This window comes from Falco peregrinus, chromosome 6, assembly GCF_023634155.1.
Source record: "Falco peregrinus isolate bFalPer1 chromosome 6, bFalPer1.pri, whole genome shotgun sequence".
Taxonomy (NCBI): domain Eukaryota; kingdom Metazoa; phylum Chordata; class Aves; order Falconiformes; family Falconidae; genus Falco; species Falco peregrinus.
Genome location: NC_073726.1, coordinates 16,014,077 through 16,030,820, shown reverse-complemented (window position 1 = coordinate 16,030,820; position 16,744 = coordinate 16,014,077). Strand labels below are relative to the sequence as shown.

The following is a 16,744-nucleotide window of genomic DNA, read 5'->3' as shown; positions in this document are numbered from 1 at the left end:
ATTCTGTGGGTCACCCAATGGCTTGGTCACCCAGTGGTTCATGGGGGCCCTCTATGGGCTCAGAGGCACCCCACAGGCACTGGGGCTGGGCTATGGGTGTTCTAGGTCACCCAGCATGTGGTTTGGGGAGAATGAAAGAGGGTTCTAGGTCACCCAAGGGCTTGGGGGGATCCTCTGGGTCACCCAGTGGTTTAGGGGGGCCCTCTAGGTGCTCAGAGGCACCCCACAGGCACTGGGGGGGCCCTACGGGTGTTCTAGATCACCCAGCAGGCACTTCAAGGTGGCTCAAAGGAGGTTCTAGGTCACCCAACAGATTGGGGGGATCCTGTGGATGCTCTAGGTGTCCCCCCCAGTACCGAGTGACCCCCTCACAAGCTCCTTGTTACCCTTGGATTCTTTTTGAAGTATCTGGGGTACCAGCATTTGGGGCAGGGAGCACCCAGTATTGTGAGGGCACCCAGAATTTAGGGGGGCCCCACCCTGGGGTAATTAAACTGGGGCAGGTGTCGATGCCCCAGAAATGTCACCAGTTGCTGATCAAAGTGGTGACATGCAGTGGCGCTGAGATGCCAGCAGCTGAGACAGGGGGTGGATGTCCCCCCCCAAAACTGCTCATCAGGGGGGGCTGAGCCCCCCCCAGTATACCTTGCCCCATCTTGGGGTATTATTGGGACCCCTTAATGGGTTCTGCCCCAAGTGGGGGGGGGGGGGGAGGGGCTGATGGCTCCAGGGCACCGATAAGGTCCCTGTGGGAGCCCCACTGCACCCCACCCCCCCAAAAAAAACCCTTGCACCCCTAATTCTAGACCCATCGAAGCCCCCAAGCTTGAGCCGGCAGCATCTGAGCTACCTCCAGGAGATTGGCACTGGCTGGTTCGGGAAGGTGAGGGAGGGGTCTCGGCAGGGCGGAGGGGGGATTTAACAGGGGAGTCACTCCCCTGAACCCCAAAACTTCTTGCCCCCCCCTCAGGTGATCCTGGGGGAGCTGTTGGGGGATGCCAGCCCAGCACAGGTGGTGGTGAAGGAGCTTCGAGCTGGTGCCGGAGCCCCTGAGCAGCGACGCTTCTTGGATGAAGCTCAACCCTACCGGTACTGGGGAGGGGGGAGGGGTAACCCCGGCGTCTGAGGGGTTTGGGGGGGCTGGAGCGGGGGGGGATGGGAGCGCATACACGCCCCCCAATGCTTTGCAGGAGCCTCCAGCACCCCAACCTGCTGCAGTGCCTGGGGCTGTGTGGGGAGAGCGGGCCACTGCTACTGGTCATGGAGTACTGCCAGCTGGTAAGCGCTCACGTGGTGGGGGTGGGGGTGTTGCACGGGGGGAGGTGTTGCACGGGGGGGGGGTGTACGGGGTGGGGGTTGCACGGGGGAGTTGGCACAAGGGGGTCTGCATGGGGAGGGTTGCACAGGGGGGTTGCACAGGGAGGGGCTGCACAGCTTTTTGCACATGGGGTTTGCACAAGGGGGGGATGCACAGGAGCGCTGGGCATGAGCACTTGCACGGCGGGGGGTGCGCAAGGGGTTCACAGGGGCTCTGCCCCCTGCCCCCCCCTGCCCCCCGCACCACCCCGTGTCCCATGACCACCCTGGTCGTGTGTGATCGTGTGTCTGTCCGTCCCTGCCCGTGACCCCATCAACCTCTGGCAGGGGGACCTGAAGCGGTACCTGCGGGCGCAGCGGGGGGCTGGGGGGGGGACGCCAGAGCTGCCCCCCCGCGACGTGGCCACGCTGCAGCGGTTGGCGCTCGAGGTGACCCTGGGGCTGCGGCACCTTCACCGCCACGGCTACGTCCACAGGTACTCCCGGGGTCCCCCTTGGGGTGGGGGTCTCCCCCAGACACCTGGGTGACCCCAAAATGCCTGGGTCCCCCCCCAACACCCGGGTCCCCCCCGGGGTGGGTGTCCCCCCAAACACCCAGGTCCCCCTTGGGGTGGGGGTCCCCCCAAACGCCCAGGTCCCCCCAGACACCTGGGTGCCCCTCAGATGCCTGAGTGTCCCCTGGGATGGGGTCCCCCACAAACATGCCTGGGTTCCCCTTGGGGTGGGGTCTCCCTGAATGCCCGAGTCCCCCTTGGGGTGGGGGTCCCCCCAAACGCCTGGGTGGCCCCCGGGCCTGGGGGCTGAGTGGGTCCCGCAGCGACCTGGCCCTCCGCAACTGCCTGCTGACCTCGGAGCTGACGGTGCGGCTGGGGGACTACGGGCTGGCCCACAGCAACTACCGGGTGGGTGGCACCCATGGGGACACGGCCGGGAGGGGACAGGGGTGGGGGGGACACAGGGGTGACTGGGGTGGGGGCAGGGATGGGGAGACACAGGGATGAGGACATAGGGGTGACCAGGATGGGGACCAGCCAGGGCAGAGGGATGCAGGGATGGGCACCAGCTGGGATGGGGACAGGGATGGGAGGACATGGGGATGACCAGGAAGGGGACGACCACGATGGAGACAATCCAAGAGGGGGACACACAGGAACAGGGGCCAGCTGGGATGGAGACACAGGGATGACCGGGATGGGGACAGGGATGGGGACAAGGGACAGAGGGATGACCAGGATGGGGACCAGCCAGGGCAGAGGGATGTGAGGATGGGGACAGGGATGGCAGGACATGGGGATGGGGACAGAGGGACCAGCCAGGATGGGGTGACAAAGCCGGGGACCCACCAGGACAGACCCAGGGGCCTGGGAACATGCTGGGAACACGGTGGGGACAGGGACCCACCAGCACGGGGCCAGGAGCCTCAGGACCAGCTGGGGACAGAACTGGGACCTGCTGGGATGGGTAGGGCCAGTCTGGGGCCAGGGTTGGGGACAATGGGTGACACCCTCCCCCCAGGAGGACTACTACGTGACCCCTGAGCGGCTGTGGGTCCCCCTGCGCTGGGTGGCCCCCGAGCTGCTGGCAGAGACCCAGGGGACCCTTGCGGTGGCAGAGCAGAGCAAAGAGAGCAACGTCTGGTGAGTTGGGGACACGGGGGACACCAGGGGACATCAAGGACATTGGGGACACCCCCATCCCAGTGGTGTGGTGTGGCAGCGTCACCCACCCTGGTGCCAGGTTGTCCCAGTGGGGGCATGGGGTTGCAGTGCCCGGGTGTGACTGGGTCCTGATGTCACATTTTGGGGTGTCATGGTGTTACAGTGTTGGGGTGTGACAGCGCTGGGGTGCTGCAGCACCCACCTGTGACAGTGTGACACTGTCCTGATGTCACCACGTCCTGTTGTACCGGCAACGACTGCATGGTGCCCAGGCAGGACATTGTTGTGATGCCAGACGTGACAGCATTCAGCCCAACGGCGTCATGGCGTTGTGATGCCACGGTGGTCCCTGGTGTGGCGGTGACAAGTGTCACGGTGTTGTGATGCCACAAGACCCGGCACGATGGCCCCTGGTGTGACAGTGACAAGCATCATGGTGTTGTCACCCCACATGACAGTCACTAGCGTTAGGGTGACAAGCCTCACTGTGTCGTGACGCCACCACACCTGGCATCATGGTGTCACAATGCCACTGTATCCAGCATGACAGTCCTTGGGTGGTGGCGTCTGTGGTGACAAGGAGGGTGTCACGGTGTCCCCATCAGGTCGCTGGGGGTGACGCTGTGGGAGCTGTTTGAGCTGGGGGTCCAGCCCTACCAGCACCTCTCGGACCAGGAGCTCCTCGGCCGCCTGATGCGCCGACGTCCCCTGGCTCTTGGCCGCCCCCGGCTCCGCCTGCCCCACGCTGACAGCTGGTGAGTGGGAGGGGACAGGGGGACATGGGGGGGACAGGGAGACATGGGGGGGGACAGGGACCCCCCAATACATCCACCCACCGGCTGTGTCCTCCCATCTGTCCCTGTCCCCCCAGGGGGGTAGGTGCCCATCCCTTGGGTGTCCCTGTCACTGTTCCGTTGTCATCCCCCACCCCATGCCACCCCCGTCCCTGGGTTGTCCCCGTCCTTGGGGTGTGTGTCCCTGTCACTGTCCTGTCCTATCCCCCTATGCCATCCCCATCCCTTGGGTGTCCCCATCCCCAGGGTGTCCCTGTCACTTTCCCTGTCCCCTCCCACCATGCCATCCCCTTCCCTGGGGTGTTCCTTACACACACACATCCCTGCCCCTGGGGTGTCCCCATCACCTCACACCCCCCTCCCATTTCCATCCCTGTCGTGTCCCCGTCACCTCCCCCCACCCCCACATCCCTGTCCCTGGGGTGTCCCTGTCACACACACCCCCGCCATCTCCATCCCTGGGGTGTCCCTGTCACCTCCTGCCCCTGCCATCCCCGTCCCCGGGGTGTCCCCATCACCTCCCCACCACCACCATCTCTGTCCCCAGGGTGTCCCCGTCACACCCCCCCACCCCACACCCCCCATCTCCATCCCTGGGGTGCCCCTGTCACAAACACACACACACACACCCGCCATCCCCGGGGTGTCCCTGTCTCCCCATCCCTGGGGGGTGTCCCCGTGAGTGCCCCCTGCCCGCCAACACCCACCGTGGGGGGTGGGTGCCACCCGCAGGTTCGGGGTGCTGCAGTCCTGCTGGCGCCCACCCCCCCAGCGCCCATCGCTGGAAGAGCTGCACCGCCGGCTGAGCACCCTCCTGCGGGGTCCCCAGGGGGGGTCCCCGGCGCCAGCCCCCCCCCCCTCGCCCTCCCTCCGCCTTCCCCCTCCTCGACACCTTCCCTGGCCCCGATCCCGAGGACGTCCTCACCGTCACCCAGAGCAGCCGGGGACGTCTGGCTTTCGAGTGTCTTTGGGAACGCGCCCGGGGGGGCCGCTCTGGTGGGGGACCCCCACCTCAAAACCGCCCCAGTACCTTGGGGACCCCCGGGGTGCTGCCGGTGTTGGGTGCCCGCAGCCCCTCGGGGACCAGCGAGTACTACATCCGCCTGGAGGAACACGAAGGTGGGGGGGACACCGGTGAGGCCATGGCCCCCCCCGCTGTCCCTAGCCGTCGGGGGGGGCTCAACCCCTTTCGCGGGGTGCAGGAGACAGCACTGATGGGGGGAGCTGGGGAAGGGTGGGGGGAGCGCAGCTCGGCAGGGAGCACGGCTGGAAGTGGGGGGAGCAGCCCCCGGCGCCCCTTGGCTTGTCCCCTCTGCCGGGGCGACGAGGAGGGAGAGGATGGGGACACCCCCCCACCCCCCTGTACCTGCGCCCTGGCCCGTGCCGATGTGGTGCGCGGGTGGCGGGAGCGGGGGGCCCCCCTGCGCCCCCGCTGTGACAGCGCCGGGGACGACTCATCCCTGCGGGCGGAGAGGGGGTCCCTGGTGGAGTGTCCCGCGGCCACTGAGGCCACTGAAGCCACCGAGACCGCTGGTCACCCCGGGCTTTGGGGGGCAGAGGGGCAGGGGGCAGCAGTGGGGCAAGACGAGGGGGCACTGTGGGGACAAGAGGGGACGGCGATGACCAAAGAGGTGGCACCTGGGGCGCAAGGGATGTCCCCTTTGGAACTGAAGGTGGCCCCATGGGGACAAAAGCGGTCTTCGTCAATGCAAGAGGGGCCACCGCTGGCACAAGGGACATCCCCTTTGGCATTGGAGATGGCCCCGTGGGGCCAAGAAAGGTCTTTGTTGATGCAAGAGAGGCCACCACTGACAAGAGAGGTGGCACCTGGTTCACAAGGGACATCCCCTTTGGAACTACAGGTGGCCCCTCAGGGACAAGAGAGGCCACCATTGATGCAAGGGACATCCCCTTTGGCATTGGAGATGGCCTTGTGGGGACAACAAAGGTCTTTGTTGATGCAAGAGAGGCCACCATTGACAAGAGAGGTGGCACCTGGGACACAAGGGACACCCCCTTTGGAATTGGATGTGGCCCCATGGGGACAACAGAGGTCTTTGTTGACTCAAGAGAGGCCACTGTTGGCACAAGGGACGTCCCCTTTGGCACTGGAGATGGCTCCATGGGGCCAAGAGAGACCACCGCTGACCAGACAGGTGGCACCTGGGGCACAAGGGACATCCCCTTTGGCATCGGAGGTGGCCTCATGGGGACAAGACATGTCATCGTTGACACAAGAGAGGCCACCGTTGATGCAAGGGACGTCCCCTTTAGCACTGGAGATGGCCCCGTGGGGCCAAGAGAGGCCACCATTGACCAGAGAGGTGGCACCTGGGACACAATCCCCTTCAGCACCCCAGATGGTCCCGTGGGGACAAGGAATGTCACCTTTGACACCAGAAACAGTGCCTGGGACACAAGGGACGTCCCCTCTGGCACCAGAGATGCCCCCATGGGGACAAGAAAGGCCACCGCTGATGGGAGAGGTGGCACCTTCGGCATCAGAGAGGTCCCCTTTGGCACTGGAGACGTCCCCGTGGGGACAAGAAACGTCTTTGAGAGGAGAGGCAGTGCCCAGCACACAAGGGACATCCCCTTTGGCAGCAGAGATGGCCTCATGGGGTCAAGAGATGGCACCTTCGGCACAAGGGATGTCCCCTTTGGCAGCAGAGACATCCCCATGGGCACAAGAGATGGCACCTACACAAGAGATGTTACCCAGGGAACAAGGGTCATCCCCTTGGGCATACGAAATGTCACCTTTGGCACGAGAGACAGTGCCTGGGGGACACGGGACATCCCCAGTGACACCAGAGGTGTCCCCATGGACCCAAGAGATGTCACCTACCCCACCAGAGATGGCACCTGGGGCACAAGGGACATCCCCTTTGTCACAAGAGATGCTGCCTTCATCACAAGGGACACCCCCTTGGACAGACATGACAGTGCCAGGGGCACAAGGGACCTCCCCGTGGTCACATTGGACAGATGTGACAGCACCCGGTGCACCAGGGACATCCCTGTGGATACAAGGGATGACGCCTGGGGCACCAGGGACATCCCTGAGGGAGGATTTTCCCCGGGGGGGTCCTTGGGGACCCCCACCAGGGTCTCCCTTCCCAGGCACCGGCATCCTCGTGGCCGTGGCTGTGCCACCGCTGGCCGCACTGGCCGAGGGGCCCGAGGAGAAGGTGGCCCTGGTACCCGGGGTTCTCGGGGACCCCCCCACGGTCATCCCCTGGCCAGGCGGGGACACCCAAGGTGGCGGCCCAAGGGGGGGCACAGGGAGGTGCCAAGGGACATCCCCAAAGGGGTCTCCAGAGATGTCCCCAAAGGGATCCCCAGAGAGGTGCCAAGGGATGTCCCCAGAGATGTCCCCAAAGGGATCCCCAGAGATGTGCCAAGGGATGTCCCCAGAGATGTCCCCAAAGGGGTCCACAGCAGGGTCTCCAGAGAGGTGCCAAGAGAAGCCCCCAAAGAGATGTCAAGAGACGTCCCTGTCAGGGTCCCCAGAGAGGTGCCAAGAGACATCCCCAGGGATGCCCCCCCCGAACTGCCCGATGACATCCTCAGGGCAGTGCCCAGAAGGGGACACAAAAAGATGTCCCAGGAGGTCCCCAGAGAAGTGTCCCAAGAGGTCCCCAAAAGGGTCTCTGAGGAGATGCCCAGAGATGTCCCCAAAGGCGTCCTTGGAGAAGGTGCCCAAGGGGTCCCCAAGGAGGTGCTCAAAGTCCCCAACAGGGTCCCCAGCCCGGTCCCCAAAGGGGTCCCCGGGGAAGGGTCCACCCAGGTCTCCGAAGGCATCCCCAAGGAGATGTCAAGAGAGAGCCTCAAGGGGTTCCCCAAGGAGACTCCAAGAGATGTCCCCAAAGAGATGCCAAGAGATGACCCCAAAGGCAGCCCCGAAGAGATGCCAAGAGATGTCCCCAAGGAGACGCCAAGAGATGTCCTCAAGGGGTTCCCCAAGGAGACTCCAAGAGATGTCCCCAAAGGCGTCCCCAAGGAGGTGTCAAGAGATGATGACCCCAAAGGCATCCCCAAAGAAATGCCAAGAGATCTCTCCACAGGGTCCCCAGAGGAGATCCCCAAGAGGGTCCCCAGCGAAACTTCCAGGGGGGCCATCCCCAAAAGAACCTCCCAAGGTGTCCCCAGCCCCAAGGGTGTCGCCACCCTCGCCGGGACAGCGCCCAGGGGACAGCGGCTACGAGACAGAGACATCCCCATCACCCGCAGCAGGGGCCGGTGGCAGTGGCACCACCAAGGTGGCGGTGACCCCGGGGACACAGGTGTCCCATCGCGGGCAGGGGGACAGGGACGGGGACGTCCCCGGGGCCACTGCCGAAGGGGGGTTCGTGGTGCAGGTGTGCCAGGAGCAACTGCAGGTCACCCTACGCGAGGACGTCACCCGAAATCTGCTGGCACCCCGGGGACAGGACGAGCACCCCGAGGCCCTGGCGCAGGGGGGGGGCAGCAGAGGGCGGGTGGGGGACAACGGCCACGGCGGCGGCGCCACCGACGTCCCCGTCCCCACGCCCACCCCCAGCAGCGCCGACATCCGAGGTGGGTGAGGAATGAGGCTGGGAAGAGGGGGGCAACAAGGGGCTTTTGGGGGCAGGAGGTGGGGGGTCTTCTGGGGTGGTGCATTGTGGGAAGGGGGCACCTCCTTGTCCCCCCCTTTTGACTTTTTGTCCCTTTTCTCTGCCCCCTCTAACCCTCCAACCATCCCCACTGCCCTCTAACCTGCCCCACGGCCCTTCTCTACCCCCCAACATCATGGCACTGCCCCCTAACCTGCCCCATTGCCCTGCTCTGCCCCTCAACCTGCCCTCCTGCACCCCCAAACCGCCTAAACCTGCCCCACGCCCCCCGCTAACCCCCCCAACCTTGCTCCACTACCCCTCAACCTGCCCTATAACCCCACCCCCGACCTCCCACTAACCCCTGACCTGCCCCACGGCCCCTCTCCGCCCCCAACCTCCCCTCCCACGCCCTCTATCGCCCCCAACCTTGCCCCACTGTCCCCTAACCTGCCCCACACACCCTCCCCACCCCCCAACCCCGCCCCGCTGCCCTCTCCCCTTCCCCACGGCCTCTGCCCCACCCCAGCGAAGGCCTCCCGCCTCTCTCTCCCGCTGCCGCCCCTGGCCCTGAGGCCCTTCCCCCGGCGCGGCCCGCGAGCCCCGCGCTGGGAGGCGGCGGAGGCGCGGGGGCCGCCGGAGGAGGAGGAGGAGGAGGAGGAGGACGAGGAAGAGGAAGAAGAGGCCGAGGCCGAGGGAGCCGAGGCGGCGGGCGGGGGCGGCGCCGCGGAGCCGGCGGTGCCGGTGGTGGTGACCCGCTGGGACGGGCGCGGCCTCCGGGGCCTCCTCAAGTCGCCGAGGGCCGCGGCTGAAGCGGAAGCGGCGCTGGCGCGGAAGCGCAAGATGGTGTCCTTCTTCGATGACGTCACCATCTACCTCTTTGACCAGGTGGGCGGGGACGGCGCTGATATGCTGGCGGGGCGCGGGAAGCCCCGCCCACAGGGGCGGGGAGGGTGGGGCGGAGGGGAGGGGCGATGACAGGCTCCGCCCCCCACCTCGCGTAGGAGACGCCTACCAACGAGTTGAGCTGCCAGAGCGCCGCCGAGAGGGAGGGGGCGGAGCCCGACGCTTTCGCGCCGCCTGACGGAGTCGGTGGGTACTGCCGCCGCGGAGAGAACCCGGGGGGGAGTGTCCTGCCCCACGGCGGGGGGAACTGGGCCCACGGAGGGGCTCAGCCCCGTATAGGTGGGCCCTGAGCACTGGGGGTGGGGAGTGTCCCTGCCCTGTAGCGGGGGGTCGGGGGTCTTGGGGGGAGACCCTGCCCCGGGTGGGGGCCACTGCCCCATAGCGAGGGGGTCCTGGGTCAAGGGGAGGCTCTGGAGCCGCGGCAGGGGGATCTCTGCCCCACATCACGGGAGCCTTTGGGGCAGGGGGGGGGTCCCTGCCCAACAGAAGGGGGTCCTGGGGGGCGTGTGTCTCTTCCCCATGACAGGGGTGTCCTGGGCATTGGGGGGGGGGATCCTGACCCCCGGCACCCCACAGGAGGGGTCTTTGAGTGGGAGGAGGAGCGGGACCCCCCCGGACCCCCCCTGGGTGGGGACCCCCGACGTGGCACCCGCTTCACCGTCTCCCCTGCCCTGGAGCCCCCCCGGGCCCCCCCTGAGCCCGAGCGCCCCACGGCCCGTGAGTGGGGGGCAGAGCTGGGGGGCTGGGGGGTGCAAAGGGGCAGATAAGGGGGGTTGGGTGGTCCCAGGGGGCAGATCTGGGGGGTGGGGGTCATGTGGCACATTTTGGGGGGGCTGAAGGGTGCGGAGGGGCAGATGGGGGGGGTGGGGGGTTATGGGGCAGGTGAGGGTGGGTGGGGATGCTGAGGGAGCAAAGGAGCAGATGGGGGGGGGGCTATGGGGCAGGTAAAGGGGGTTGGCTGTCCCATGGGGCAGATCCAGGGGGGCTGCGGGGGGTGTCACAGGGGCAGATGGGGGGTCTGAGGGGTGCTATGGGGTGGATGGGGGGGGGGGTTGGGGGGTCCTGGGGTGTCAAAGAGGCAGAGCTTGGGGGTTGGGGGTGCTCAGGAGGGGGTTGGAGCTGGGGGTACCTGACACCCCCCCCACCTTTTCCAGCCCCCATCGAGAACTGACCCGGGGGGGGGGGGGTACTGGAGCCCCTCCCCCAGCCATCGCAGCCACTTGGGGGGGGGGGGGCTCCCCTGCTGCCCCTCCCCCCCAGCCCCCTCCATGGCGGTGGGGGGAGGGGCCTGATCCTACCCCCGAACACTCCTTTTCTACAGTGACTTTGGGGGGGAGGGCGAATGGCCCCCCCCAGCCGGTGCCAAAATGGGGGCCGCTCCCCTCCCCCCTACCCCAGACCCAGCAAGGGGGGGCCCTGCCCCCATGTAGCCCCCCCAGTGCCAAACTTGGGGGTCCCGAGGAAGAACAAACCCCCCCCCAGAATGGGGGAGGGGGGGGTGGGGGAGGGTCAAGGGGGGGGGAGGGGCATTAAAAAAAAAAAACTCCGGGTCTGGCTTTTACTTTGAATAATATGGTGTGCACTGGTTTGTACTGGGGGGACTGGTTTGTACTGGGTGCTGGGGACTGCCCCCCCCCCCCTCCAGCTGGTTTGGACTAATAGGGGCAACTGGGCTTTACTGGGAACCAGCGAATCCTCAGCTGATTTGGACTGGGGGGCAGGTGGGGGGCCATGGGGCAGGTTGGGGGGCAGCTGAGGGAACTTGAGGGGGGGGCAGTTATGGGGCAGAGCTGCCCCATAGCCATAGTGTGGGGGTGGGGAGGGGCAGTTGTGCCACCCATCCCCCCCCAAATCCCCCCCTCCCCCTGCCTGAGCCGCTCTGATCCCCCCCTCCCCCCCCCCCGCCCTCCCAGTAAAGCCCAGTAAGACCATTAAGCACCACTGGCCCGGCCTGGGTGGCCGCGGGAACAAACGTGCAAGCAGCTGTGGGGCGTCGCACACGCGTGTGCACAGGTATGAGGAAGGGGGGCTGGGGGGGGTACACACATGTGGGGTGGGGGGCAGGAGGGCCCCGTGTCGCACACACATGTGTGAGGGGAAGCCGGGGGGGGGGGGGGCGAGGGGGTCTTGCACACACACGTGCAAGGGCATCGCTTCTGTTGCACCAAGGAGGTGCAAGGGGAGGGGGGGTCACATGTGTGCAAGTGTGTGCGTGCATGGCACATACACGTGCAAGGGCTGGAGGTGCTTGTGCTGCACCTGAGTGTGCAAGGGGGGGGATGACACATGTCACATGTGCACGTGCAAAGGGCGGGAGGAGTCTGTGCGCACAAGGGAGCTGCATGTCTTGCACACACATGTGCGAGCGGCTGTTGCACATATTGCACGTGTGTGCACAGGGCTGCTCCCTGCATTGCACGCTCATGTGCAAAGGCCTGCAGCTCATATCACACACGTGTGCAAGGGGAGAGCTGTTGCATCACATGCACATGGGGGGCAGAGCACTCGTGTTGCACACGTGTGTGCACAGGGATCCTTTCTTGCGTTGCAGAGGCCTTCCTGGAGCTGCACGCGCACCCCGCCCCACACCCTTGCCTTGCACACACGTGTGCCCCCACCATGCCACCCCACGCGCTCATCCTGGTGACCCTTGGGGTGCTGCTGGGGGGGGTGGGGCCTGAGCCCCTCCCCCGCTTCATCTGCACCCCGCTCCCCCCTGAAATGGAGCCGGGCTGCTCCGCCGGCCCCTCACATGAGGACTCGCACGAGGCGTCGCACGACGGTTTGCACGAGGGCCCCTACGAGGGGCTGGCAGGGGCACGGCGCACCATCCTGCGGCTTCGCGAGGCGCTGGTGCAGCAGCGGGAGGCGGCATTGGAGCAGCGGGAGGCAGCGCGGGAGCTGGCAGCCAAGCTGGCCCGGTGCCAGGCCCGGGCTCACCAGCAGGCCTCACATGAGGAGGTGGCGTCGCACGAGGAGGTGGCGTCGCACGAGGAGGCCTGGCGGGGGCAGGGGGAAGGGGCGCAGCAGGTGCTGCAGGGCTTGCGGCAGCGGCTGCAGCAGCTGCAGGTGAGGCGGCAAGGGGGGAGGGGCTTGCATGCTCGTGTGCAACACACCTTGGTTGGGGCACGCTTCTGCATCGCTCCCTGGGATGCACTGCCCCCGTGTATCGCTCCTTGTGTTACACCGTCTTCGTGCATTGCTCCCCGTGCTGCGCCGTCCTCGTGCAGTGCTCACCGTGGTGCACTGTCCTCGTGCATGGCTCCTCGTGCCACAGAGCACCTATGCGTTGGTCCCTTTAGCGCATCATCCTTGTGCCTTGTGCTGTGTCACACCCATGTGTGGCACCCTGGGATGCATCGTCCTGGTACACAACTTGCACCATCCTCGTTCACTGCTCCCTGGGGTGCAGCACCCTCGTGCACTGCTCCTCATGCTGCAGCAGCCTTGTGCATCGCTCTGTGCATTGCACTGGCCTTGTGCATTGCTCCCTGCGATGCACCATCCTCGTGCACAGCTCCTAGGGCTGCAGCACCCTCGTGCACCGCTCCCTCGTGCACCGCTCCCTCGTGCAACACCTCCCTGGCCAAACGCCCGGGTCCCACCAGAGGCGGAGGGGGTGCGGGGGGGGTGTGTGTGCTGGGGCGCATCGGGGCGCACACCCTCCCCCCCCACCCCACCCCCAGCTTACCCCCTGATCCTCTTTGGGGACCATCTGGTGGCCTTGCAGCAGGGAGGCGGTGGGGGAGTGGGGGTGCCCGGATGCCTGGGTCTTCCCTTCCCCTCCCCCCAACCCCCTCCCCACCCCACCCCCCCACCTCGTTGCCCTCATTAGCCCGGCGCTGATTAATTCTGGGCAAGGGATTAATGGGCAGCTCCTGGGCCGCCCTTGGGCTAAATATACCCGGGGAGGGAGGGGGGGGCACAAAGGGCAAGTGGGGGGAGGGGATGGGGGCACTTGGGGGTCAGGAAGGGGGGTTGGAGGGCAACTGGGGGGGGCTGGGGGGCAGGATGAGGCTATGGGGGAAGATGAAGGGGCAGTTGGGGGGGCTGTGGGTTAAGATGAGAGATCTGTGGGGTGAGGTGGGGGGCTGCGGGGTGAGGTGGGGGGCAGGTTTGGGCGCCGTGGGGTGACGCCCCCCCCAGCAGAGCCGGAATGTCTCGGGGCTGCGGGAGGCGCTGCAGAAGAAGATTGGACTCCTGGAGCTGCAGCTCCATCACCATGGCAACGGCAGCCATCCCCATGGCAACCACCACAGCCACCATGGCAACCACTTTGGCGACCACGGCCACCACAGCGACCACCATTTGAAGCATGGCAACCAGCACGGCGACCAGCACGGCAACCACCATGGTGACCATGGCGACCACCACGGCAACCACCATGGCGACCACAGCAACCACCATGGTGACCATGGCGACCACCACGGCAATCATCATGGCAACCATGGCAGCCACCACGGCCATCACGGTGACCACGAGAAGCATGGCAACCACCATGAGAACCCCCATGGCAACCACCACGGTCACCATGGTGGCCACAGCAAGCCCGGTGACCACAGCAACCACCACGATCACCATGGCGACCACAGCAAGCCCAGTGACCATGGCAACCACCACGGTCACCATGGCGACCACAGCAAGCCCAGTGACCACAGCAAGGCTGGTGACCATGGCAACCTGCATGGCATCCTCCATAGCAACCACCATGAGGGTCTGCATGGCAACCACCACAGTCACCACGGGGACCACAGCAAGCTCAGTGCCCACGCCAAGCCCCACAGCATCCTCCATAGCGACCACCATAGCAACCACCATGGCGACCACGGCAAACCCAGTGATCCCCACGATCAACACGGCAACCACAGCAAGCTCAGCGACCACAGCAACCACCACGGCATCCTCCATAGCAACCACTACGGGAACCATGGCAACCACCACAGCGACCACAGCAAACACAGCAACCTCCCTGGCAACCATTTCGAGGATCACCATGGCAACCACCACAGCCATCTTCATGGCAACCACTATGGGAACCACGGCAACCACCACGGTGACCACAGCAAGCATGGCCATCCCCATGGCAACCACCTGGAGCATCACTGGGCCCACAGCCATCACCATGGTGACCATGAGGCCCATGAGGAAGAGGAGGACCACGAGGACCACGGGGACCTCAGGGACCACCAGGATGTCAAGGACCCCCAGGACAAGCACAAGGGTGAGGGAACAGCAGGAGGTACGGGGACCCCCGGGGTAGGGACAAAGGTTGGGGACCCCCAGGGTTGGGGACACTTGGGGACAGGGGTTGGGGACCCCCCAGGGCTGGGGACAGAGGGTTGGGGACCCCCAGGGTTGGAGACACTTGGGGACAGAGGTTGGGGACCCCCCGGGGCTGCGGACAGTGGGCTGTGGACGCCCAGGAGTGGGACCCCCGGGATTGGGGACACTTGAGGACAGAGGTTGGGGACCCCCAGGGGCTGGGGACAGAGGGTTGGGGACCCTCAGGAGTGGGACCCCCAGGGATGGGGACATTTGGGGACAGAGGTTGGGGACCCCCTGGGGCTGGGTACGGAGAGCTGGGGACCCCCAGGGTTGGAGACACTTGGGGACAGGGGTTGGGGACCCTCCGGGGCTGGGGACCCCCAGGGGTGGGAACACTTGGGGAAAAAGGTTGGGGACCTTCAGGGGTAGGACCCATGGGGTGGGGGACTCTTGGGGACCCCCAAGGGTGGGATCCCCCTGCCCAGGGCATCCCCAAAGGACGGAACCCCCAGGGGACAGAGTGACTGGGGACCCCCACGGTGGCCCCCACCCCACTACGAGCACCCCATGCTGATGGCCAGGGGGTTCCCCAGGTGCCGGGGTCCACCGGGGGGGCTTCCGCGTGGCCTTCCCCCTCCGCACCAACTACATGTTCGCCCGGGCGCGGGGCACAGTGCGGCGGGCGCTGCGAGCGCTCTCCGCCTGCCTCTGGCTGCGCCCCGGGGGGGCCCCGGCCCTGGGCACCCCCTTTTCCTACGCTGCCCCCGGGCAGCCCAATGAGCTGGTGCTGCTGGCGTGGGGGGGGGCGCCCCATGGAGCTGCTGGTGGATGACCAGGTGGGGGGGCTACAGGGGGCTGGGGGGTGGGGCTGCTGGGGGGCTATGAGGGGCTGGGAGTGGGGGGGGGGCTATTGGGGGGGGCTATGGGGGGCTGGGAGGGGTGGGGGGCTACTGGGGGGGCTATTGGGGGGGCTATGAGGGGCTGGGAGGGGGGGCTATTGAGAGGGATATGGGGGGCTGGGAGGAGTGGGCGCTATTGGGGGGCTATGAGGGACTGGGAGAAGGGGGGGATATTGGGGGCTGGGAGGAGGAGGGGCTACAGGTGGATATGGGGGGACTGGGAAGTGGGGGGGCTACGGGGGAACTGAGGGGAGCTATGGAAGGTTATGGGGGGAGGGAGGTGGGGCTGATGGGGGCTATGGGGGGCTGTGAGTACCAGGGGGTTGGGGGGTGGGGGAAGGGGGGGGATGGGGGAGTGGGGGATGGGCAGGCTATAGGGAAGTATTGGGGTGCAGGGGTCTATGGAGGGGTGGGGGGGAGCTGTGGGGCTGGGGGCTCTGTGGGGCCAGCCCTGACAGCCCCCCCAGGCAGTGCCACTGGCGCTGTCCCCGTCCCCGGGCCGGTGGCAGCACGTCTGTGTGACCTGGGCGGCAGCGGGGGGCACCTGGCGCAGCTTCCAGGACGGGGTCCCCCGGGGCCGGGGCGGGGGGCTGGCGGCCGGCCACCCCCTGCGCCCCCACGGTGTCCTCGTCCTCGGCCAGGAGCAGGTACAGCGGTGGGGATGGGGGGGGCACGGAGGGGGGGGGCGTGCAGGGACATGGGGGGGGCACGGGGACACCTCGAGGTCACAGGACACCACAGGGTCATGGGGACACATCCCACTGTCTGTCCCTGTGCCATGTCCCTGTCCCCACCTCCCCGTCCCCATGTCCCTGTGCGGCAGCAGTTCCACATCCCCACATCCCAGTGCCACACCAGTGCCATATCCCCATCCCCACCTCCCCGTGCCACATGGGTGCCATGTCCCCATGTCCCTGTGCCACATGAGTGCCACATCCCCATGCCCCCATGCCACACGGGTGTCATGTCCCCATCCCCGTGTCCCCATGCCACACGGCTGCCACGTCCCCATCCCCATGTCCCTGTGCCACATGGGTGCCATATCCCCCTGTCCCTGCGCCACGTCCCCATGCTGTGTGGGTGCCATGGTGTCCTGTCCCAGTGCCACGCGGGCAGCACATCCCTGTGTCCCCATGGCGCCACGTGTCCTGCAGGACGCGCTGGGTGGCCGGTTCGATGCCACACAGGCCTTCGTGGGGGAGATCTCCGAGTTCCAGCTGTGGAGCCGGGTGCTGGACGCGGCAGAGGTGGCCGCGGTGGCCGGCTGCAGTGCCCGGGCGGCCGGCGACCTGCTGGCCTGGGCTGAAGGTGGCCTCGAGCTGCACGGC

General features: G+C 66.7%; 1 protein-coding gene across 1 annotated transcript; it reads left to right on the top strand.

Annotated features, from left to right (window-relative positions):
• The first annotated feature begins 680 nt into the window (after nucleotides 1–680).
• Nucleotides 681–12,061, top strand: LOC101911768 (serine/threonine-protein kinase LMTK3-like). The gene is given in 16 exon segments (XM_055807667.1): nucleotides 681–696; nucleotides 807–883; nucleotides 971–1,089; nucleotides 1,191–1,278; nucleotides 1,645–1,793; nucleotides 2,135–2,219; nucleotides 2,833–2,954; nucleotides 3,581–3,730; nucleotides 4,502–4,616; nucleotides 4,618–5,366; nucleotides 5,483–6,336; nucleotides 6,419–8,329; nucleotides 8,876–9,234; nucleotides 9,351–9,438; nucleotides 11,166–11,265; nucleotides 11,804–12,061. Coding segments are annotated over 16 exon segments (5,112 nt in total). The 3' UTR covers nucleotides 11,934–12,061.
• Nucleotides 12,062–16,744: the final 4,683 nt, after the last annotated feature.